Raw genomic sequence first — 24,948 nt, 5'->3', positions numbered from 1 at the left:
AACAAGTGTCAGACAAGTTTCAGGTGTGTAAAGTCTAAGAAGCAAAGCATTAGTAATGTTTTTTTGAGAGAGAGAGAGTACAGTTAGTGGTATAGCCAGAGAGGCAGTTACAGATAAGGAAGGAAAGTGGAGACTAAATAGTTTAATTTTTAGTCGTTTCTTGAAGACAGCAAGTGACTCTGCTGTTCTGATGTAGTTAGGGAGTTCATTCCACCAACTGGGCAGATTGAATGCGAGAGTTCGGGAAAGTGATTTCTTCCCTCTTAGGGATGGAACCAGGAGGTGACGTTCATTCACAGAACGCAAGTTTCTGGAGGGCACATATATCTGCAGGAGTGAGAGCAGATAAGGAGCAAAGCCAGAGGTCGCTTTGTAAGCAAACATCAGAGCTTTGAATTTGATGCGAGCAGCAACTGGCAGCCAGTGCAAAGGGGTGAGTAGCGGAGTGACATGTGCTCTTTTCAGTTCATCAAAGACCACTCATGCTGCTGCATTCTGAAGCAGCTGAAGAGGTTTGATAGAATTAGCTGGAAGCCCGGCTAGTAGAGAGTTGCAATAATCCAGTTTGGAGAGAACAAGAGCTTGAACAATAAGTTGAGCTGCATGTTCAGATATGAAGGGTCGGACCTTTCTGATGTTATAGAGTGCGAATCTGCAAGAGCGAGCAGTTCTAGAAATGTGGTCAGAGAAGTTTAGTTGGTCATCAATCGTTACTCCAAGGCTTTTTACTATTTTGGATGCAGTAATGGTTGCCCCATCCATCTTGATTGAAAAGTTATGGTGTAGAGTCGGGTTGGCAGAAACTTCAAGCATTTCCGTTTTCGCGAGGTTAAGCTGAAGATGATGATCTTTCATCCAGTGTGAAATGTCTGACAGGCAGGCTGAGATGCGAGCTGGAACCGAGGGATCATCAGGGATCTTTTCGCCTCTAAGGGGTTATTATGCGGACTCTGTCGCCATCTTGTGGATGGACAACATCCTCTTGTGGATGGACAATGACAGGCTGATGTCTGCCGATGTGCTGTATCTCAGAAATTTTAAATATTTAAAATAAGCACTATACTTATAAATAAAATGCGTAGTTTCAATCTAAACTACTTCATTCTCACCTGAAAAAAAACCTGAAAAGTACATTATGTTGTCCAGCTGCAATATTTGTCAAACTGTAGTGAGTTTATTGATCTGCTGTCACTCTATGTGGGCGGAGTAATACACAAGGGGGATGAGGCTGTACGAGTTCTGATATTGCAGAATATTGCCTGACTATCAGCCAATCAGATTCGAGAACCAGACAGAACTGTTGTATAAAATATAATAAACATCTACAAGCACAGAGAAATTCAATAAAGAAAAACATGAAAGTTAAATAAATATTTTTATAGTTTTCCGACTGCATGGTCTTCGTTTTATAAACCATTCAATAAAATAATTGTTATTAATTTTTCTAAGTTAAAAATGGTACACTTTCTTATGCCTGAGTGCTTTTTGAACCCTCACACAGTCACAGGCCTCAAAAAACACTTGCAAAATGATCAATTATAATCCATACTTAGCATAGCGTATACTTGCGATGACACTATTGCGAATGATCACGTTGCGATATCCATGCTGAAACGATATATTGTGCAGCCCTACTATATATGTTATTTTGACTTCAAGCTTTTCCTCACAGGGAATTCTTGATTGTGATTTTTAGATTGAGGAGATGATTTTTGCCTTTATTTATTTGACGGTTTCTGCTTTCTGCCTCATGCAGGTTTATTTCGCTTGACTGCTGTTTTGAGTTTTGTGTGCGTGTTTGTGTGTGTGTATGTGTTTTAATTTTCAAAGGACCATCATACTTCACATAACCTTTGTTTTCATCCTTGTCTTTCTGTGTCTGTGTGCCCTTTTAAGTTCCTGTTTCTTATCAGTTATCTTATTCTGTTTGATTTCATACAGAAATACCTGAGATACAGATTGTGAGAGAGTGTGTTTGTGCATGCGTGTGTGTGTGTGTGTTTTGAGCTGCTTTGTCCTCAGGGAGGAACAGTTTGAAACTGTAAAGATCCAAGGAAAAGGAAGTCATTAAGAGTATTTTCCTCACTCGTCATCATTGCTCTGAGGGTTTTTCCCCCTACATATAATTACATTCTCATTTGTCAAAAAGCTTTTTATTTTTAATTTGTATTAATATGATAGTGGATTAATTTTATTGTAATTCATTTCTGTTCAATATTTGATTAAATATACTGTGAAGGATATTGTGAAATAGTGTTTCAATTGAAAAAGAATGGCTTTTAATTGTACTATAGTATAAAACCTAATTTATTCATGTGACATGAAGGTGAATTTTCAGCATCTTTACTCAAGTTTTGAGTGTTGTGATTGTACAGAAATCCTTCTGTCATTAGGAACCATTTATTAATTTTATTATTGTTGAAAACTTTGATGTATTGCAATCCAAAAGTTTGGGGTGAGCAGGATTTTTAAAAAGAAAGTCATTGTAATGTTTGTTTTGAAGTATTGTATCAGAAATTAGGGATTTCTATAAAAAAATATATCCCTTAAATCCCTTAATTGAAATTTTTTTAACCAAAAGGTCAATTTTTGATAATTCCTCACCACTTCGTGTCACTGTGCTGAAACCGTGTACACAAACTTACACAAGGCTCTAGTTGTCCAAACGCAGACCAATTTGGTTTAAAAACACTAAACTGCAGCAAAGAAATATTCTATAATATTAAAACTGTAAAATTCACAATGTTACTGGATGTTTAATTAAACTGAAGTGATACAAAAGAATTATTATTTTTATTTTTGCCTTACAACAGGATAGAATGTAGGCAGAAAGCAATGTTAGAGAGAGAGAAGCTCTTATTGAGAACTTAATGAAACATTTTATATAGGATAGCCATGGTGTCAAATACCACATTACTTTAAGGATTGATTACCGAAGATAAAATGTGCACTGTAATATGAAGCTATATGTAAAATTAACAAGTAAACTTTATATATATACTAATATATATATACTTATAATAATTAATATAAGTATATATATATTTAATTATACAAGTTAACTTTTTTCTTTAAAAAATCAGAACACCAGTTCAATTAACCTAGCAAATCCAAGTTCTGGCAGCTTCAAATGTTATGTCTATTATGTCGATTTAAGTCTTATTTACTAACATACACACAGGTGTCTCTCATTAACTTTTGCTGTGTAAAATCAAGCCAGAACTATTCCTTGATTATTAAGCCGGAAAGTGAGTATGATTCTTCAACACAATCTCACGGCAATTCATAACTTTTTGATTTAGTGAATAATTGGTATGAATTTGTACAATGTCATTCGTACGATTTAGTATGATTTGTGCATCCACCAATGACGGTTGGGTTTGGTGCCACGTCTTCTTTTAAAAAAAAATCATACATTTTCGTACGACTGAACTTGTATTAGCCACTAAATTGGCAAAACGTAACATAGTTATGTTTTCTCGTGCGATCAAGCTGAAATCTTAGCCATATCCACCAAGGCAATAGCAACTTTTCATTTTCAGTCGGTGTTAGTACACGATGTAACTACAGAAAAGTCGAGCTTTAAATAGGAAATTTATTGAAACTTTTTTTTTTTGAGCGAGATGCTAATGGTCTAATCTGATTCAATAATCTATGCTAAGCTAAGCTAAAAGTCCCCAATTTGTGCTTAGTGGAAGATTTTTTTCAACACATTTCTAAACACAATACCTTTAATAACTTATTTCTAATAACTGATTTATTTTATATTTGGCATGATGACAGTACATAATATTTTACTAGATATTTTTCAAGATACTAGTATTCATCTTAAAGTGACATTTAAAGGCTTAAATAGGTTAACAAAGTTAATTAGGTAAGTTAGGGTAATTAGGCAAGTCATTGTATAATGATGGCTTGTTCTGTAGACATTCGAAAAAAAAAATATATATAGCTTCAGGGGGCTAATAATAATGACCCTAAAATGGTTTAAAGAAAATTAAAAACTGCTTTTATTTTAGCCGAAATAAAACAAATAAGACTTTCTTAAGAAGAAAAAATATTATAGGAAATACTGTGGAAAAATTCCTAGCTCTATTAAGCAGAATTTGGGAAATATTTGGGCAATAAGCACAGGAGGGGGAATAATTTTGACTTCAACAGTAGTCACATTTTTAGTTTAATCCATGTATCTTTTGAAGTGATGGTTGTTGAGCCAACTAATCTTTTTTTATATCAGTGTGGCTTGTTAATGTCTTCACATCACTAATGTCATTCTTCATTTCATTCATTTCCTTTATTAGTAATCAACCTCCTGGAAGCTCTAAACATCACTCGCTCTCCTCATGGCGTGTCTAAAGTCAAAGGATCTGACCCAGAGACTCCAGCCTGGCGTTTACGTTCATCCACACATCTCATATTACCTCAGGACTTATCCAAAAAGCTCTTTAGCACGTCACAGGGCGTCCTGGGTTTGCATCTGGTGGGCCGACAGACCAAAAACTCGGAGGTCACCCTAATTTCAGTTTCCAATCAGCAGCATGATAGACGCCCCCTGCTGGAGCTCGTCTCTAATACGCAGTCAGACTGGCTGCAGATGCGGTTCAGGTCAGGAGACGGTCTGCAGACGGAGGTGTTGAAGCTGCCCGGCAGGAGTCCGTTTACGGGTGGAGGGTGGGTGCAGATGGCCCTCGGTGTGGAGCCCAGGCAGGTGCAGTTCTTCGTGGATTGCCAGGAGGCCGTGGTGCTCAAGCTGAAAGGAGGAGGACGGATACTAAGTCTGGATTTTACACATGATCTGCAGGTCACGTTCTCCAGCGCTGCAGGAAATAAAACCAGCAAGTTTAGTGTGAGTTTATTTTAAATGTATGTACATTACCTACATGCTTGAGTCTTTAAACAAGAAGAGTCTCCTTTTTCTGGACCACAAAACCATAAATTTGGAATATATTAAGATTTGTACATTAACTGAAATGTGAATGAATAAGCTCTCCATTTATGTATGCTTGTTGGGACAGGACGATATTTGTCTGACATGCAAGATGAATTTGAAAATCTAGAATTCGAGCTAGCAAAAAATAAAAAATATTGAGAAAATCACCTTTAAATTTGAACAAATAAATTGTTTAGCAAGGCACGTTACCAATCAAATTGATATTTTAGATATTAATGGTACAACATTTACAAAATATATTAATGGAACATGATCTTTACTATTTTTATATTTTTTATATTTAATTATTTATGGGATAAAAGGAAAATCAATCATTTTGACCAATAAGACAAATTTTTGCCAATTGTTAAAAATGTACCCTTGCAACACAAGGCTGGTTTTGTCATCCAGGGTCACATTTAGACACTTGCGTAAACGTAAAATTCAGCAATTTTTGAAGTTATCCAAAAGGTGAATTTTTTTAAATATGTGTCAGTCAAACTCTTTTTTTTTTTTAGACTTTCAACATCCTTTACTTTATGAGCCAGAATCAAACAGCATTATGTGAACTGTGTGGTTTTTAACACAGCCTTGTGTGTGTTATACCGTTTTGTTTCAGAATCAGAATCAGAAAGAGCTTTATTGCCAGGTATGTTCACACATACGAGGAATTTGTTTTCATGACAGAGCTTCTACAGTGCAAAAGGATTACAGAGACGGGACAAAAAACAGATAATAAATATATTAAAAAAAAATAGAAGTAGTGAGTGCAAATATACAGATTGACAAGTGTATACGTGTTTATTGCTATATACAACGTTATATGTGCAGCTGTTATGTGCAAATTGGCATGTAAAGTGTGTTGTTAAATAAGTGTATATGTGTATAAAAGTGTATAGCAAGTAGTGATGTTGGTTCCACACTTATTATCATCAAGTGTTCATGAGATGGATTGCCTGAGGGAAGAAACTGTTTCTGTGTCGGGCTGTTCTGGTGCGCAGTGCTCTGTAGCGTCGACCAGAAGGTAAAAGTTCAAAGAGGTAGTGTGCTGGGTGTGAGGGGTCCAGAGTGATTTTGGCAGCCCTTCTGCTCGCTCTGGATAAGTACAGTTCTTGGGGAGTAGGAAGGGTTGTACCAGTGATTCGCTCAGCAGTCCGAACTATTCGACGTAGTCTTTGGAGGTCGTATTTAGTAGCTGAGCTAAACCAGACAGTTATTGATGTGCAGATGACTGATTCAATGATGGAGGTGTAGAACCTCCATCATTGAACCTTTTCAGAGAACCTTTTAACAATATTTGAAATTAACAAGACATTAAAAACACATTCAGATGTTTTATTTGTTGATCCTGGAATAACTGAGGCACAAGCTGTAAAGGCTCTGCCCACTTTTGAAAAATAGAGGTCAGAAATAGCGAGCCTATTTGCAGATTTGCAGACGCACATGAAAACAGTGTGTTTTCTATTTCTAGCCATTTTAAAGTGTGGTATCATAACAAATTATCTGTAAAACATTATCTTTTTTAATGAAAACCTTGCTGACATGTTATGATGACACCTGCATAGCACTATTACATATGGTAAAAATAATACCATAAAAAATAAGAGTCTTTTTAATATAAAAAGTATCAATTCAAAACCACATTGCATCCAAACACCTTTTTTGTCTGTAGAAGTGTGCTGTTTTTAAGCTAAAATTTTCTTAGGCACAACAAGTCTGTATTTATTTGATCAAAAATAAAGTATCTATATAGTTGTCTATATATCAAACATGGGATTTATTTCTGTGATGCAAAGCTGATTTTTTTAGCATCATTACACCGGTTTTTAGAGCCACACGATTCTTCAGAAATCAGTTTTTAATATTCATCTAAGGCTCTTCTAAACATGTTGCTATGAGAATGAATTTGTAAAGCAATTACTGCTACATATTTTAGAGAAGCGATCAAAATCAAAACCAGCTGGAAAAATAACCGCATCAAACATTATCTGTGAGAGCTGAAACATTTTTTCACATTTCTCAGTTTTTCCTGAATTTTCTGACCCTTTCTGTTCCACCAGCAGGGGCACTAATCCCCAAATATTACAAATTATATATTAAAATTCAATTATGGTTAATGCTACAGTAGCTGTGCAATAACTTTGTGCAATACCTGTTTTGCGCAGCTTTGTTGCAGTTAAAGCTTTCTATAGTGATTGTGTGTGTGCGTGCGTGCGTGCGTGTGTGCATGTGTGCGTGTGTGTGTGAGAGAGAGAGACATTGCTTATGTGTTTTACGATGTTACTGTCATGAGTTTGCAATGCGTTTCCATGACTCCAAACTGACTGTATGTATTTTCTTGTTGTTTCAGGGTGCTTGGCAGATTGCTGAACTCTCCACAAAGACATATGAGAGACGTCCGTGGTTCTGTGACAACATTACAGGCATGAAATCTATCTAAAAAAACATTTTAACATCTGAATCGCATATACAACTGCAAAAATCTCAGAGGGTTAGAACGTTTTTGTTGTTAAAGTTAGCTAGTGTTTTTCATCATTTTTGGTATTTATTATTAGGGATTCTTTGGCAAATGATTTGCGAATTGTATTATTTATTCTATTTTATTTATTTTATTTATTTATTTTATTTATTTTATTTATTTTATTTATTTTATTTATTTTATTTTTTATCTTTTAATTTAATTAATTTAATTTAATTTTGTTTTGTTTTATACAACATTTTAAGAAAAACCAGAACATTCAGTATTAGGGATTCTTTGCCAAATGTTTTTCTGTTTTGTTTTGTTTTGTTTTGTTTTGTTTTGTTTTGTTTTGTTTTGTTTTGTTTTGTTTTGTTTTGTTTTGTTTTGTTTTGTTTTGTTTTGTTTTGTTTTGTTTTGTTTTGTTTTGTTTTGTTTTATACAACATTTTAAGAAAAACCAGAACATTCAGTGTTAGGGATTCTTTGCCATATGTTTTTCTATATTTTATTTTATTTTATTTTATTTTATTTTATTTTATTTTATTTTATTTTATTTTATTTTATTTTATTTTATTTTATTTTATTTTATTTTATTTTAAGAAAAAACAGAACATTCAGTGTTAGGGATTCTTTGCCAAATGTTTTTCTGTTTTGTTTTGTTTTGTTTTGTTTTGTTTTGTTTTGTTTTGTTTGTTTGTTTTGTTTTGTTTTGTTTTGTTTTGTTTGTTTTGTTTTGTTTTGTTTGTTTTGTTTTGTTTTGTTTTGTTTTATACAACATTTATAAAAAACCATAACCAGAACATTCAGTATTAGGGATTCTTTGCCAAATGTTTTTGTATTTAATTTATTTTATTTTATTTTATTTTATTTTATTTTATTTTATTTTATTTTATTTTATTTTATTTTATTTTATTTTATTTTGTTATATATTATTTTATTTTATTATTTACTTATTTATATATTTATTTAATTATTTTGATTATTGTCTTAGTGTTTCCTTTATACAAGGTTTTAAGAAAAAAACAGGCCACAAAAATGAGAAAAATTTCCTACAAAATCCTGGAGAGGCTGAATAAAGGATTCACTTCACACAGACAATTGAAAAAATGCATTTGTCAGATCAGCTCAAGGCACCCCACTTACTTAAAATTTCAGCTTAATGTGCAGTTTAAAGGCTTAACTAGGTTGACTAGGTAAGTTTGGGTCATTAGGCAAGTCATTATATAATGATGGTTTGTTCTGTAAACAATCGACAAAACAATATTGCTTAAGGGGGCTAATAATATTGACTTAAAAAAGGTTTTACAAAAATTAAAAACTGCTTTTATTTTAGCCGAAAAAATACAAATAAGACTTTCTCCAGAAGAAAAAATATTATAGGAAAAACTGTGAAGAATTTCTCGCTCTGTTAAACATCATTTGGGAAATAATCATAGCAGGGAGAATAGTTTTGACTTCAACTGTATGTGTTTGTAATACAGACTCTCTTCTGGACACCATCCAACCGACCCATCCCGCTGTACCTGCAGTCCCAGACCTTTCTATGATGCGTGATGAGGCGGGTCGTGGAGATGGCATTTTGAGCACAACCGGCCCCAGTGAGTCTGACGTGCGGTTTGGAGATCTGGAGAGAAACCTGCACGGCATCATGACCATGCTGGAGATGCTGAAGAGACAGGTACATGGAGGACACACTGCAAAATAAGCATTCTGGTACTGTGATTGTTATTTTTAACCTGTATCACAACCACACTGCAAAACAAATTAGTGTTGACAAATTTATTTAATTTAAGATCATTTTCACACAGAAATTGCAAGTAAACTACAAATAAATAACAAAGTAAATAAAGTGTCACGCTGTATTAAGCATGAAATTGTGAAGGGAAAGTTGAAAAATTTGAAGAAGAAATTATTTGGAAATAAAACACTTTTTTTAAAACAAATTATTTTTATAAACATAAAAATGTATCTGCACAAAATTAAAACAGCAGACATGCTGAATAAAAATGCTAATTCATTTTCTGCCTTCAGGTGGTGCTTCCTTGGTTAGTGCTTTAAATGAAGCTACACTAGATTTAATATGCATTAAACCAAGATAAGCGGCATGGTGGCTCAGTGGTTAGCACTGTTACCTCACAGCAAGAAGGTTGCTGGTTCCAGTCCCAGCTGGGTCTGTTGGCATTTCTGTGTGGAGTTTGCATGTTCTCCCCCTGTTGGGGTGGGTTTCCTCCTGGTGCTCCGGTTTCCTCCACAGTCCAAAGACATACGCTATAGGTGAATTGGATGAACTAAATTGGCAGTAGTGTATGTGTGTGAATGAGTGTGTATGAGTGTTTTCCAGTACTGGGTTGCAGCTGGAATGGCATTCGCTGTGTAAAACATATGCTAGATAAGTTGGCGGTTCAATCCGCTGTGGCGACCCCTCATAAATAAAGGGACTAAGCCGATGGAAAATGAATGAATGAATGAAATAAATAAAACTAATGAATTTTTATTTTATAAATAAAAATAAAATATTATAATTAATATTAAAGTAAATATAAACTTTAAGTTCCATTCTTTTAACTAGTCTAATAAAAGTAAGTAAGAAATGCAAATAAAAGTGTAATATGTATGTGTATATGTCATGTTGCCTTGGAAAAGTAATTTATATACCATTTATTCATTTTCTTTTCAGCTTAGTCCTTTAATTAAACGGGGTCACCACAGTGGTATGAACCGCCAACTTATCCAGCATGTTTTACACATCCCGCCGCAACCCATCACTGTGACACACCCATACACTCTCATTCACACACATACACCTCGGACAATTTAGCTTACCCATTTCACCTATAGTACTTGTCTTTGGACTGTGGGGGAAACCGGAGCACCCGAAGGAAACCTACGCCAACACAGGGAGAACATACAAACTCTATACAGAAATGCCAACTGACGCAGCCAAGGCTCGAACCAGCAACCTTCTTGCTGTGAGGCGATAATGCTGCCCACTGCGCCACCATGACGCCCTAATTTATATACATTTTTTATATATGTTTATATTTATATATAAAATGTTTTATTATATATGAATATTAAATGGTATATAAATTATTAAATAAAATAAAGATAATAGTACAACAACAAAAATAATATTAAATCAAATTACTTCAGATACCATCATTTTATCATGGCACTTTTTTGTAAGGGTAACAAATAGATTTCTTTCTTTCCTTCTTTCTTTCTTTCTTTCTTTCTTTCTTTCTTTCTTTCTTTCTTTCTTTCTTTCTTTCTTCCTTCTTTTCTTTCTTTCTTTCTTTCTTTCTTTTCTCTCTTTCTTTCTTCCTTCTTTTCTCTCTTTCTTTCTTTCTTTCTTTCTTTCTTTCTTTCTTTCTTCCTTCTTTTCTTTCTTTCTTTCTTTCTTTCTTTCTTTCTTTCTTTCTTTCTTTCTTTTCTTTCTTTCTTTCTTTCTTTCTTTCTTTCTTTCTTTCTTCCTTCTTTTCTTTCTTTCTTTCTTTCTTTCTTTCTTTCTTTCTTTCTTTCTTTCTTTCTTTCTTTCTTTCTTTCTTCTTTTCTTTCTTTCTTTCTTTCTTTCTTTCTTTCTTTCTTTCTTTCTTTCTTTCTTTTCTCTCTTTCTTTCTTTCTTTGTTTCTTCCTTCTTTTCTCTCTGTCTTTCTTTCTTTCTTTCTTTCTTTCTTTCTTTCTTCCTTCTTTTCTCTCTTTCTTTCTTTCTTTTCTCTCTTTCTTTTCTTTCTTTCTTTCTTTTCTCTCTTTCTTTCTTTCTTTCTTTCTTTTCTCTCTTTCTTTCTTTCTTTCTTTCTTTCTTTCTTTCTTTCTTTCTTTCTTTCTTTCTTTCTTTTCTCTCTTTCTTTCTTTCTTTCTTTCTTTCTTTCTTTCTTCTTTCTTTCTTTCTTTCTTTCTTTCTTTCTTTCTTTCTTTCTCTCTCTCTTTCTTTCTTTCTTTCTTTCTTTCTTTCTTTTCTCTCTTTCTTTCTTTCTTTCTTTCTTTCTTTTCTTTCTTTCTTTCTTTCTTTCTTTCTTTCTTTCTTTCTTTGTTTCTTCCTTCTTTTCTTTCTTTCTTTCTTTCTTCCTTCTTTTCTCTCTTTCTTTCTTTCTTTCTTTCTTTCTTTCTTTCTTTCTTTCTTTCTTTCTTCCTTCTTTTCTCTCTTTCTTTCTTTCTTTTCTCTCTTTCTTTCTTTCTTTCTTTCTTTCTCTCTCTCTTTCTTTCTTTCTTTCTTTTCTCTCTTTCTTTCTTTCTTTCTTTCTTTCTTCTTTCTTTCTTTCTTTCTTTCTTTCTTTCTTTCTTTCTTTCTTTCTTTCTTTCTTTCTTTCTTTCTTTCTTTCTTTTCTCTCTTTCTTTCTTTCTTCCTTCTTTTCTCTCTTTCTTTCTTTCTTTCTTTCTTCCTTCTTTTCTCTCTTTCTTTCTTTCTTTTCTCTCTTTCTTTCTTTCTTTCTTTCTTCCTTCTTTTCTTTCTTTCTTTCTTTCTTTCTTTCTTTCTTCCTTCTTTTCTTTCTTTCTTTCTTTCTTTCTTTCTTTTCTCTCTTTCTTTCTTTCTTTGTTTGTTCCTTCTTTTCTCTCTGTCTTTCTTTCTTTCTTTCTTTCTTTCTTTCTTTCTTCCTTCTTTTCTCTCTTTCTTTCTTTATTTTCTCTTTTTCTTTCTTTCTTTCTTTTCTCTCTTTCTTTCTTTCTTTCTTTCTTTCTTTCTTTTCTCTCTTTCTTTCTTTCTTTCTTTCTTTCTTTCTTTCTTTCTCTCTTTCTTTCTTTCTTTCTTTCTTTCTTTTCTCTCTCTCTCTCTTTCTTTCTTTCTTTCTTTCTTTCTTTTCTCTCTTTCTTTCTTTCTTTCTTTGTTTCTTCCTTCTTTTCTTTCTTTCTTTCTTTCTTCCTTCTTTTCTCTCTTTCTTTCTTTCTTTCTTTCTTTCTTTCTTTCTTTCTTCCTTCTTTTCTCTCTTTCTTTCTTTCTTTTCTCTCTTTCTTTCTTTCTTTCTTTCTTTCTTTCTCTCTCTCTTTCTTTCTTTCTTTCTTTTCTCTCTTTCTTTCTTTCTTTCTTTTCTCTCTTTCTTTCTTTCTTTGTTTCTTCCTTCTTTTCTTTCTTTCTTTCTTCCTTCCTTCTTTTCTCTCTTTCTTTCTTTCTTCCTTCTTTTCTCTCTTTCTTTCTTTCTTTCTTTCTTTCTTCCTTCTTTTCTTTCTTTCTTTCTTTCTTTCTTCCTTCTTTTCTTTCTTTCTTTCTTTCTTCCTTCTTTTCTTTCTTTCTTTCTTTCTTTCTTCCTTCTTTTCTTTCTTTCTTTCTTTCTTTCTTTCTTTCTTTCTTTCTTCCTCTTTTCTTTCTTTCTTTCTTTCTTTCTTTCTTTTCTCTCTTTCTTTCTTTCTTTGTTTGTTCCTTCTTTTCTCTCTGTCTTTCTTTCTTTCTTTCTTTCTTTCTTTCTTTCTTCCTTCTTTTCTCTCTTTCTTTCTTTATTTTCTCTTTTTCTTTCTTTCTTTCTTTTCTCTCTTTCTTTCTTTCTTTCTTTCTTTCTTTCTTTTCTCTCTTTCTTTCTTTCTTTCTTTCTTTCTTTCTCTCTTTCTTTCTTTCTTTCTTTCTTTCTTTCTTTCTTTCTTTTCTCTCTCTCTCTCTTTCTTTCTTTCTTTCTTTCTTTCTTTTCTCTCTTTCTTTCTTTCTTTCTTTGTTTCTTCCTTCTTTTCTTTCTTTCTTTCTTTCTTCCTTCTTTTCTCTCTTTCTTTCTTTCTTTCTTTCTTTCTTTCTTTCTTTCTTCCTTCTTTTCTCTCTTTCTTTCTTTCTTTTCTCTCTTTCTTTCTTTCTTTCTTTCTTTCTTTCTCTCTCTCTTTCTTTCTTTCTTTCTTTTCTCTCTTTCTTTCTTTCTTTCTTTTCTCTCTTTCTTTCTTTCTTTGTTTCTTCCTTCTTTTCTTTCTTTCTTTCTTCCTTCCTTCTTTTCTCTCTTTCTTTCTTTCTTCCTTCTTTTCTCTCTTTCTTTCTTTCTTTCTTTCTTTCTTCCTTCTTTTCTTTCTTTCTTTCTTTCTTTCTTCCTTCTTTTCTTTCTTTCTTTCTTTCTTTCTTCTAACACAAGAGTAAATATTTGGAAAGCCATTAATGTTCATAGTATTTTTTCCTACTATGGATGTCAGTGACAACTGATTTTCCACGTTCTTCAAAATATCCTCTTTTGTGTTAAAATCATAAAAGTATATAACCACCTAGAGTTGTGAAAATGATGAGTAAATTAGTACATTTTCATTATTGAGTGAACTATCCCCACAAGGATACAACCAAGTGTTGTTATCCAGATTATTCTGATATCGTTTTTTGTGTATGCAGAACACAGAGCTGCAGGCGAGGGTTGAGTTTTTGGAGACGTGTGAGTGTACGAAGCGTAAGTGTGTTTGGGAAGGCCGTCAGGTGGACGAAGGCCATCATTGGTCTCCTGACATCCGCACCGTCTGTTCCTGCTCCTATGGAAGAGTTCAGTGTAACCGCTCAAGTGGTGAGTAAACTAACATCCATTACATGAACACTAAGAAATCAAGTATTCATTTCTCATTAAACTGGTCTGTTGAATGCTTGATTCTGATTGTAAAAACTGCAAAACTTAAAATTGCTAAAAAGGTGGCACAATGGCTCAGTAGTCAGTTGGCATTTCTGTGTGGAGTTTGCATGTTCTCATTGTGTTGGCATAGGTTTCCTCCAGGTGATCCGGTTTCCCCCCACAGTCTAAAACATGCTCTATAGGTGAATTGAATAGACTAAATTGGCCATAGTATATGAGTGTGAATGAGTGTGTATGGGCGTTTCCCAATACTGGGTTGCGGTTGAAAGGGCATCCGCTGCGTAAAACATATGCTAGGATAGTTGGCGGTTCATTGCGCTTTGGCGACCCTTGATAAATAAGGGACTAAGTAGAAGGAAAACGCTATTGATAAAGTAATTGGAAAATTGCTAAAAATTGCTAACAAACTACAAACATGGCAGATGCTTAAGACAGATGGTTAAAGTCAGCATGAAATGGAAGTTAAGGTTGTTTATTCCCCCATCATGACGTATATCAAATTGAAATGGTTTCTGAAATGAGGATGAACAATGCTATATCATGGCAATTCTCAACGTTTTGATTCATTGGCTAATTCATATGAATTTGTACAATCTCAATCATACAATGTGGTATATGCACACAGACTTTTAATTTCAGTCAGCCAGCCTCAGGGCTTCTAGTTAATTGTCGTCCCATACAAAATCAATCTGATTTCTTAAAAAAACAGCGATCTTCACTGCCTGGCTGAGATGCAATATAAAGTGGGTATCAGACCAGACAAGAAGCCCTGCATTACATTATATATTTCCACGCCACGTCTTTAAAATATGGAAATGTATTTTACCCCTGTATTTTTGGAATTTCTATGCTCGCCTGCTGCTAATGACGGCGCTAGTGGTTACACCAGTTTACATCTCTTTTTACGCTTTAACAACCAAATGAAAGCTTAAGTCTATTTAACTGATTATATTTGAATGCATTACAACATCAATGCTGAAAAAAGAAACCTTATGAAATTGAAAATATTCACATATAAAGCTTTCACCGGAAGTTCATCATTGGCTGAAAAACACTAGCTGTGCATATAGCTCATTTAGTACCATTTGATAATCCCCCAATGGCGGTTGTGTTTAGGGGTAGGGTTTTGTGTCGCACATCCCTTTAAAAACCATATGCTTTTCGTATGACTGAACTCATATGAATTAGCCACTAAACTGACAAAACCTAAAATAGTTGTTTCCTCGTGAGATCAGGCTGGAAAGACATATACATATGCATTAAAAGAAGATTAAAATAATATTGCATATAATAAAATCTCTTCATAATACAGTTTTTCATAATCATAATCAGATTTGGTCTCAAACTTCCGTTCAATCCCATTTTCCACAAGGAACCCCATGAACTGCTGTTCAGACTCATTTCAGACATCTGATGTCTGGAACAGTCTTTTGAAAAATCTCTCATGAATACTCAGACATCTTTTTGAGTTTCTTTGGTAAGATTGGATCAGATGTTGGCAGGATATATGATTACACACACACACACACACACACACACACAATCACACACACGCATACGCACACTTGTCCTTTCTTTGGTTTATCTCCCAGGCTTATTTTCATAGGGGTTTATCTTTATATCTTTCCATGTCTCTGTTTGCAGAATGCAGCTTTCAAGGCAGCATCTACAGCGATGGAGACGTTTTCAGCCCCGACGACTGCAGCCGCTGTAAATGTGAGGTATGACATCTGAAGATTAGTTTTAGATCTTCAGTTTTCTCCTCTGCTTGAATTCATTTATTGTTTTGTGTCTGTGTGTGCTTGTCTTGTAGTACGGAAGAGTGGCGTGTGATGTGAACCCATGTCCATCGCAGACCTGTGAGGAACCGTCTGTTCAGAGACCGTGCTGTTCTGTCTGCCAAACAAGTCTCAGTAAACACTACATTTTTACGTTTTTGTGCATTTGGCAGATGCTTTTATCCAAAGCAATATGCATAGCATTGAAGGTGCACTTTTGATTAGATCTTACTTTCAATGGGAGTTCATCCCACATCCTTGCCGCTATAAAAAATGCTTTTCTTACTAAGAGTTTTTGTCTTGTTTCTAGTCCAAAATCTAAACATTCTTAAATCAAGAAGCATTTTCCAGACAAGTAAAAAAATGTTGCCTTGTTTTCAGAAAATTTTTAAGTGAAGTTTAGTTATAAACTAATTTCGAGAGGATCACGTGCTTATGATTGCTAGCGGCTGGATCCGCATTATCCAATTCTCAATGCACCAATCAGACGACTTCTAAGCTACTACAAATACCCTGGGTTACGTACCACCGCTATCTTTGTTTTGAAGAATCCCCCCATCCACCCCTACTCCTCCTCCTTCCTAGATGGGTGACACGGAGGCCCAGTGCTTAGCACTGTTGCCTCACAGCAAGAATGTCTCTGGTTCTAGGCTTTACCAAACCAGCAGACATTTCTGTGCTGAGTTTGCATTTTCTCCCCGTGCTCACGTGGGTTTCCCCCGGGTTTCCCGGTTTCCTCCCACCGTCCAAAAAAACATGCAACATAAGTTAATTGACTAATCCAAACCGGCACTATAGACATGCTCTTAGTAAATGGTTATCTCTCAAGAGCAATCACTGGCTGTTCATTGGTTATTACAGCGGGGGAGTTCTCGAGATCTACCTGAGCTCAAACTCCCTTCTCGCCTTGCAACGGGAGGGAGCCCCGGGCTCGAGGATCTTATGAGCTCAGGGCTCTCTCCCGGGACAGCATGCCAAACAAGCTTATAATTAATCATCAGCTAAGTGTGAACTCTTGAAAGTCAATTTTAAGCAAGTTTTTATTTTAAAACAAGCTAAATAATCTGTCAATGGGGTAAGCAAAATAAACTTGTTATTAGGTTATTTTACTTGCACTACTGGCAGATTATGTAGCTTGTTTTAAGGAGAAACGCACTTAATTTTGCCTTCTTTTTTCTGAAAATTTTGACTTGTCTGGAAAATGCTCATTGATTTAAAGGGCACCTACATTTGCAAGCTGTCTGGACAGAACTATGTGTAGGTATAGTGTGTCAACTGTCATACTGGAGTGATAAAAACACAATAAGTCTCTTTTTAATTTCCTGATGTTAAAATAGGATCCAAATCCCTCCCATTTTGAGGATATATATATACATATATGTATATATATATGTATATATATGTATATATGTGTATATATATATACACATATATATATATATATATATATATATATATATATATATATATATATATATATATATATATATATATATATATATATATATATATATATATATTTATGTATATATATATATTTATGTATATATATATATATATATTTATGTATATATATATATATTTATGTATATATATATATATATATATATATATATATATATATATATATATATATATATATTTATGTATATGTATAAGTATGTTTGTTTTTGTTTTTGTTTTTAGGATGTGAACATGAAGGTCAGGTCTATGAGAATGGTGCTGAGTTTGTGTCGAGATCAAACCCTTGCCTCAGTTGCATCTGCTCTGTGAGTCTCTCATTGCTGGGATAAAAAAGGGCTACATAATCATAATCTCACAATTAATCTAAAATATTCCAGATGTGATAGAGAAATATATAGTGAACATTATTGTATATGTATGAAATGAGGCCTTTTTTACAGTTTGAGCCTGATGAATCTTTGCACTAATGTAATATATAATAGGATATAATTTAAATTCATGTTTTTTAATTAATCTCAGTTTTATTGAATGCTCATTAATGAGTGTATGAACACAAAAATCAATGGTAACGAGAACAAGTTGCTTACCCAAATATTTCTTTTTTTATTCAATAAATGATGGCAGAATTTAAATCTTTGCATAAACTATCAATAAACAACCCCTTTGCAACAAGGAACATTCCCCTAACGCTAGTATTTGGTTTGTTTTTTAATTTATTTAAAGATTCAGAAAATTGGTTATATTAAAGTTTTATTTTGGCAACCATAAAATAATATCTACAGATCATTGCAGGGAGGTTATTTTTACATTACCTAAACGTAACTCATGCAGAACATCCACTATTGGTAATTTATTACTCTCCCAGATTGTTTTGAGAACCAACAATTGTCAGCTGAGTTTATAGATAAAGTATTTGTTGACCAAAAATTATTGACCACATTATTACAGTATTACCTTGTTATTCATTCATTCGTTTACGTTCGGCCAACATATCCAGCACATATTTTTCACAGCGGTTGCCCTTCCAGCTGCAACCCAGTACTGGGAAATATTTATACACACTCATCCACACTCATACACTACGGCCAATTTAGTTTATTCAATTCACCTAAAGCACTTTGGACTGTTGGGGAAACCGGAGCACCCGGAGGAAACCCATGCCAAAACGGGAAGAACATGCAAACTCCACACAGAAATGCCTACTGGCCCAGCCGGGACTCGAACCAGCGACCTTCTTGCTATGAGGTGACCTTTCCAACCACTCAGCCACCGTGTCGCCCTACTTGTTATTTATTGAACAATTGTTTAAAATATATAAAACACTTCCATTTGTGCTATTCTGGACAAAAACACTACTGGTCTTATCTAAATAGTAGATATATGATATAAACATGAGAAAAAAAAACATTTATTCAGTAATATCTTGAATTTTAGGCAAATATAAATGTATTTTGCTGGCTATATTACACATTCTTATCTTATATTTATCATTAATAATCAACTTACAACTAATAAAATAAACAATGTAAATGAAATGCCCAAATTTTAACAAGTTAATGTTAAAACATTAACAACTGTGATGCCTGTGTCTGTTTGCAGAACAGTCAGGTATCTTGTAACACCATTCAGTGCTCGTCAACCCCTTGTCCAAACCCCTACAGGAGACCTGGAGAGTGCTGTCCTACATGCTCAGGTACACAAGCACAGAAACTGCTCTGCTTTCGCTTTATTGTGATTTTTAACAATTCTGGAATGGTTTAAATTGTCATTTTATTGTGTGTTTTTCAGCATGTGATGTGGACGGTCGGCCGTACAATGGCTCTTTCAGCACCGTTGATGGCTGCCAGACCTGTACCTGTCAGGTGCTTCACTGTCACTTACGCTCACAATATACAGTTGAAGTCAGACTTATATATGTATATTTTTACCCCCCCCCCCCCCCCCCTCAATTTTTGTTTAACAGAGATTTTTTCACCACATTTCTAAACATAATATTTTTAATAACTCATTTCTAATAACTGATTTCTTTTATCTTTGCCATAATGACAGTACATCATATTTTACTAGATATTTATCAGGAGACTAGTATTCAGCTTAAACTGACATTTAAAGGATTAACTAGGTTTATTAGGCAAGTTGGAGTAATTAGGCAAGTCATTGTATAATGATGGTTTGTTCTGTAGACAATCAAAAAAATATTGCGTAAGGGGGCTTATAATTTTGACCTTAAAATGGTTTCTTTTTAATTAAAAACTGCTTATATTTTAGAAAAATAAAACAAATAAAACTTTCCCTGAAGAAAAAAATATTATAGAAATACTGTGAAAATTTCCTTGCTCTGTTAAACATAATTTGGGAAATGTTTGGAAAAGAAAACAAAATTAACAGGAGGGCTGATAATTTTGACTTCAGCTGTACAGAATATAACGAGAAACAATACATTTCAAACATGAGTACATGAAAACGGTGTTTATTTATTTCTAGACTGCAGGGATGTTTAGTACTTGTTTCTGATTGGCTGATAAAAATTCTAAAGTGTGCAATTATGTTCAAGGAATCACACAGGTAGCTAAAGTAGTTCCAGTTAAGTCTTGAGCGTGAAATTATGCAACATAAAAATGTATCTGCACAAAATTAAAACAGCAGACAGGCTGAATAAAAATGCTAATTCATTTTCTGCCTGTAGGTGGCGCTTTCTTGGTTAGTGCTTTAAATGAAGCTACACTAGTTTTTAATATGCATTAAATGGAGATTAGTGGCATGGTGGCTCAGTGGTTAGTTCTGTCGCCTCACAGCAAGAAGGTCACTGGTTCAAGTCCCAGCTGGCATTTCTGTGTGGAGTTTGCATGTTCTCCCCGTGTTGGCGTGGGTTTCCTCCGGGTGCTCCGGTTTCCCCCACAGTCCAAAGACATGCGCTACACTGAAAATCTTTTTAAGTTAAGTGGTTGTAAACAATTTATTTGGGCTGAATCTAAACAAACAAAATTAAGCTGAACTTTACTACATTTAATTTATTTGTTTAAATTCAACAATTCAATTTTAGTGTATAGGTGAAATAAATAAACAAACTAAATTGGCCATAGTGTATGTGTGTGAATGAGTGTGTATGTGTGTTTCCCAGTACTGGGTTGCAGCTAGAAGGGCATCCACTGCGTGTAACATATGCCGGAATAGTTGGCAGTTCATTCTGCTGTGGCGACCTCTGAAATAGAGCCGAAGGAAAATGAATGACTGAATAAGGGAGACAACATCTAAACTTTTCTGAAGATAGTGGGTTCGTTAAATATAAAATGAAGGTCATTTATAGTACTCTATAAATGTAATCTAGGATTAGATAGAAATTTTCACCAATTAAATAAAATTTATACAGATCTCCTAAATACGAGCTGTAATGAAAACTGTCCAAACAATAAAGTCTTATCTGTACGATCTTTTTATTTAATGTTAAAGACAACACATAGTTGTGTTAAGTATGAAATGAACATTTTAACTATAAATGTTATAAATTCTGAATATGTCTTTGTTGTTGTTGTTGTTGTTGTTGTTGTTGCTGTTGTTGCTGCTGCTGTTTACTCATACTCAAGGGGCTCAAGTTTCTTTTTTCTCTTCAACACACAAAAACATGATATTAGATATAAGAACATAATAAATCAATAGAAACATGAAATAATGTTGGAAAAAGTAACCATTGACATCCGTAGTAGAAACAAAAAATACAATGGAAGTCACATTTTCCAACATTCTTTAGAATATCTTCCTTTGTGGTCAACAGAAAAAAGAAATTCTAGTGGATAATGAGTAAATGATGACAGAATTTTTGGATAAATTTAATGTTTCGTTTACACAATTTGCACTATAAAATCAGATGCCCCATCAAATTGATGACCAACTAAACTTCTCTGACCACATTTCTAGAACTGCTCGCTCTTGCAGACTCGCAGTCTATAACATCAGAAAGGTCCGACCCTTCCTATCTGAACATACAGCTCAACTCATTGTTCAAGCTCTTGTTCTCTCCTAACTGGACTATTGCAACTCTCTACTAGTCGGGCTTCCAGCTAACTCTATCAAACCTCTTCAGCTGCTTCAGAACGCAGCAGCACGAGTGGTCTTTGATGAACCCAAAAGAGCTCATGTCACTCCGCTACTCACTCGTTTGCACTGGCTGCCAGTTGCTGCTCGCATCAAATTCAAAGCTCTGATGTTTGCTTACAAAGCGACCTCTGGCTTTGCTGCTTCGTATCTGCTCTCACTTCTGCAGATTTATGTGCCCTCCAGAAACTTGCGTTCTGTGAATGAACGTCGCCTCGTGGTTCCATCTCTAAGAGGGAAGAAATCACTTTCCCGAACTCTCACATTCAATCTGCCCAGTTGGTGGAATGAACTCCCTAACTGCATCAGAACGGCAGAGTCACTTGCTGTCTTCAAGAAACGCCTAAAAACTCAACTATTTAGTCTCCACTTTCCTTCCTAATCTGTAACTGCCTCTCTGGCTATACCACTAACTGTGCCCTCTCTCTCACAAAAAAAAAAAAAGCCATTACTAATGCTTTGCTTCTTAGACTTTACAAACCTGAAATTTGCCAACAGCACTTATTCACTGCTGCTCTTATAGTTGTGTAAATTGCGTCCTTGTCCTCATTTGTAAGTCGCTTTGGATAAAAGCATCTGCTAAATGACTGAATGTAAATGTAATGTAAATGTAAATGTAAAATAATTGCAGTACAGTTTATCTGCAAGTTTATGTTTGCACATGTTCCATGAAGCAGTGTTATGTTTTGTATCTGGATCATCAGGGTGGGAATCAGGAATGTGTGGACGTGCAGCGGTGTCCTCAGACCTGTCAGGATGGGTTAAAGCCACCATTTGGCTCCTGCTGCAGAGATTGTTCCCGCTGTAATTTCGATGGCCAAATTGTCTTGGACGGCGTCTCTTTTAAAGACACAAGCGACCCCTGCAAACACTGTGTGTGCAGTGTAAGGCTTTGCTGGAATTTTGGACATTCTAATAATTTTTTTCTGCTGTGTTTTACACTCCAAAAAATAATTTGCTGCTTGTTCAAACTACTTATTTAACTATGTTCAATCCACTTAAATTTGTTAAAATAATTAAGTTGACTTAATTGATTTGTGTTGGGACCACATGAAGGAATGGGGTATATGCACACAGACTTTTAGTTTTTAGTCAGCCAGTCCAAGCGCTTCTGGTGAATTGTCATCCCATACAAAATTGCTGCGTTTAAGATCTGATTTCTTTAAAAACCAGCAATCATCACTGCCTGGCTGAGATACGATATAAAGTGGATATCCAACCGGACAAGAAGCACTGCATTAAGTTCCATTTTCCGCGTCATGTCTTTAAAATATAGAAATGTATTTTACCTCAGTCTTTTCAATGTAGTTTCAATGTTCGCCTGCTGCTACTGACAGCACCTGCGTTTAAACTGTCTTTCATCGCTATTTACACTTTAACAACTACTGTGCTTAAGTCTATAATTACATTACAATATTAGCTGTGTTTACATCCAAAGATGCAAAATAAATTTATGTGCACAACTGGAATATTGCATAAAAGATGTGCGAATAAAGCAGCGTTTCCACCCAATGAGTCAAAGAGAACAAAATCGTCACTTCCTGATTAACTGGCACCAAATATCAACAGTAAAGACGGAATTTGCTGCAGTAGGAGAAGCTGCGAGAATCTTTTCTTTATTTAATAAATGACTTGCACCTCACAAGACGATGCCGACACCTAATGAACACGTGATGGCGTTTGAAGGCGTGAGACGGTCATTAATAATATTATAACACTAATACTGAAATGGTTAAGGTGTTTTAGAATGACCAAACAACATTTCAGATGCTTTACAATGTGCTCAGCCTGCTGGTTTGTCCATTCACACACATTTTTATCACCACATGATCTCTTCTAACAAAATCACATACATTTTTTAAAGCACGTACTGGAATTTGCTCGGTAAAAGTGTTTCCATTGTAGTTTATGCACATCTTTTCAGATCGAATAAAAAGTTTAACCTATTCAGTTAGGCACATACAGTTTTTGTTATGCACATTTTCAAAACTTATGCGCATCTTGGCACTTCTATCAACCGATTTTTATGCACATATCCAAAATGCGCATTAAAAATAGTTGGATGGAAACATAGCTATTGATGCTGAAAAAGGAACCTCATGAAATTGAAAATAGTCACATAAACCTTTCACCGGAAGTTCATCAATAGCTGAAAAACACTAGTTGTGCATATAGCCCATTGTGTGTAGCCCAGCATTTTTTATAGTGTATCTAGTTTTATTTATATGTTATTATTTTATTGTTTATATGTAATATATTGACCCTCACTGTCAAAGAAATGTTTTGGTAGTTTATAGTTGAAGGTAAAATGATTACACCTTCTGTGAAATTTTAATTATTTTCCAGATATTTTTCCAAGTGATGTTTAATAGAGAGTAAAGTTTTTTTAACACATTTTTTAAACTTAATATTTTTATTATAATATTTCCAACAGCATTGATTTGGTCACTGATGACAGTACATAATATTTAGCTAGTTTTTTACTATAAAGATACTAATATTCAACTTATAGTGCAATTTAGGTTAATTAGTTCAACTAAGCGAGTAAGGTTAATTAGTCATTGGACAACATTGGTTTTACCTTAAATATAGTATTTATTTTTATTCCCTCCAAACTAAAACAAACATCACTTTCTACAGGAGAAAAGATATTATCGGAAATATTGTGAAAATGTCCTTGCTTAGTTGAACATCACTTGAAATATTTGGAAAATAATGCAAATTTCACAGGAGGGCTAGTCATTTTGACTTCAGCTCTATTGAGTTTACTATTTGTATTTATAATTTATTTCTGCAAAAGTCTTTTCAGGCCCCCAAATTAAGAAAAGCCTGATACTTTATGATCTTTCGCATGTTTTCTCTTATAACTTAATGTTAAATAGTTAAAGCTTTACATTTGATATCAGCTGTAATTGAGCAGATTGTGTGTGTGTTTTTATCTGTTTTTAGGCTGGGAATATAGTGTGTAATCCTGAGTTGTGTCCTGAACTTCCCTGTACTCTGCTGGAGACTGTAGGAGGACAGTGCTGTCCCAGGTGTCGAAGTGAGTGTGTTGTGAGCCTTTGTCAACATTTAAAGGGACAGTTCACTCAGAAATGAATATTTTACCTTAATTTACTAATCCTCATGCCGTCCAAGATAAAGGCGGCTTTCAGTCATCAGTTGAACATTGAAACCTGCGCGATACCAAAATTTTCTGTTAATTTTTTGTGAAACAACACAATTCTTGAGTTTTTATTGCGACAGCTTAATAGATTTATGCTCGATCCACTTAAATTAGTAAAAGCTAATGAGTTAAATTATTACTTCATGTTGTCCTTACACAAATCGATTGTGTGGAACCCAGCTGTTTTTTACAGTGTAGTGAGAATTGGTTCTTAAGCTAAAGAAATGTTACTGTTGTTTATTTGTACTCTGAAAGTGCTGGTTGCTGTTGACATGTCAAAGTATCCTTTTTGGAATATATTATTTAGAATATAAGTTTTCACCAAAATAGCAAAACTACGGTGGCCGAGAGAGCTTAACGTGCTACAATTTAAGAAAACACATGCAATTACAAAAAACACCAGCAAACTGAGATGAGATCCGTTTGAAAGAAATCTTGCTGCAAATCTTCACAACGCAAACACATAAAACAAATGCACTACATTTTCTCACAATGCAAGCAAATTAATAAAATGGGCTGCGTTTTCTCACAACACTTTCA

General features: G+C 34.2%; 1 protein-coding gene across 1 annotated transcript in view; it reads left to right on the top strand.

Moving 5' to 3' along the window:
* Positions 1-24,948, top strand: part of kcp (kielin cysteine rich BMP regulator) — a 90,228-nt gene that overhangs the window by 2,992 nt on the left and 62,288 nt on the right. The window contains exons 2-12 of the mRNA XM_056477804.1: positions 4,302-4,846; positions 7,281-7,353; positions 8,872-9,068; positions 13,680-13,845; positions 15,553-15,629; positions 15,722-15,821; positions 17,373-17,455; positions 18,750-18,843; positions 18,939-19,012; positions 21,947-22,126; positions 24,192-24,285. Of these exons, the coding sequence (XP_056333779.1) occupies positions 4,302-4,846; positions 7,281-7,353; positions 8,872-9,068; positions 13,680-13,845; positions 15,553-15,629; positions 15,722-15,821; positions 17,373-17,455; positions 18,750-18,843; positions 18,939-19,012; positions 21,947-22,126; positions 24,192-24,285 (1,683 nt within the window). The remainder of the gene's footprint in view (positions 1-4,301; positions 4,847-7,280; positions 7,354-8,871; positions 9,069-13,679; positions 13,846-15,552; positions 15,630-15,721; positions 15,822-17,372; positions 17,456-18,749; positions 18,844-18,938; positions 19,013-21,946; positions 22,127-24,191; positions 24,286-24,948) is intronic.

Source organism: Danio aesculapii, chromosome 18 (assembly GCF_903798145.1).
Source record: "Danio aesculapii chromosome 18, fDanAes4.1, whole genome shotgun sequence".
Classification (NCBI taxonomy): Eukaryota; Metazoa; Chordata; class Actinopteri; order Cypriniformes; family Danionidae; genus Danio; species Danio aesculapii.
This window is presented reverse-complemented; position numbering and strand designations above follow the sequence as displayed.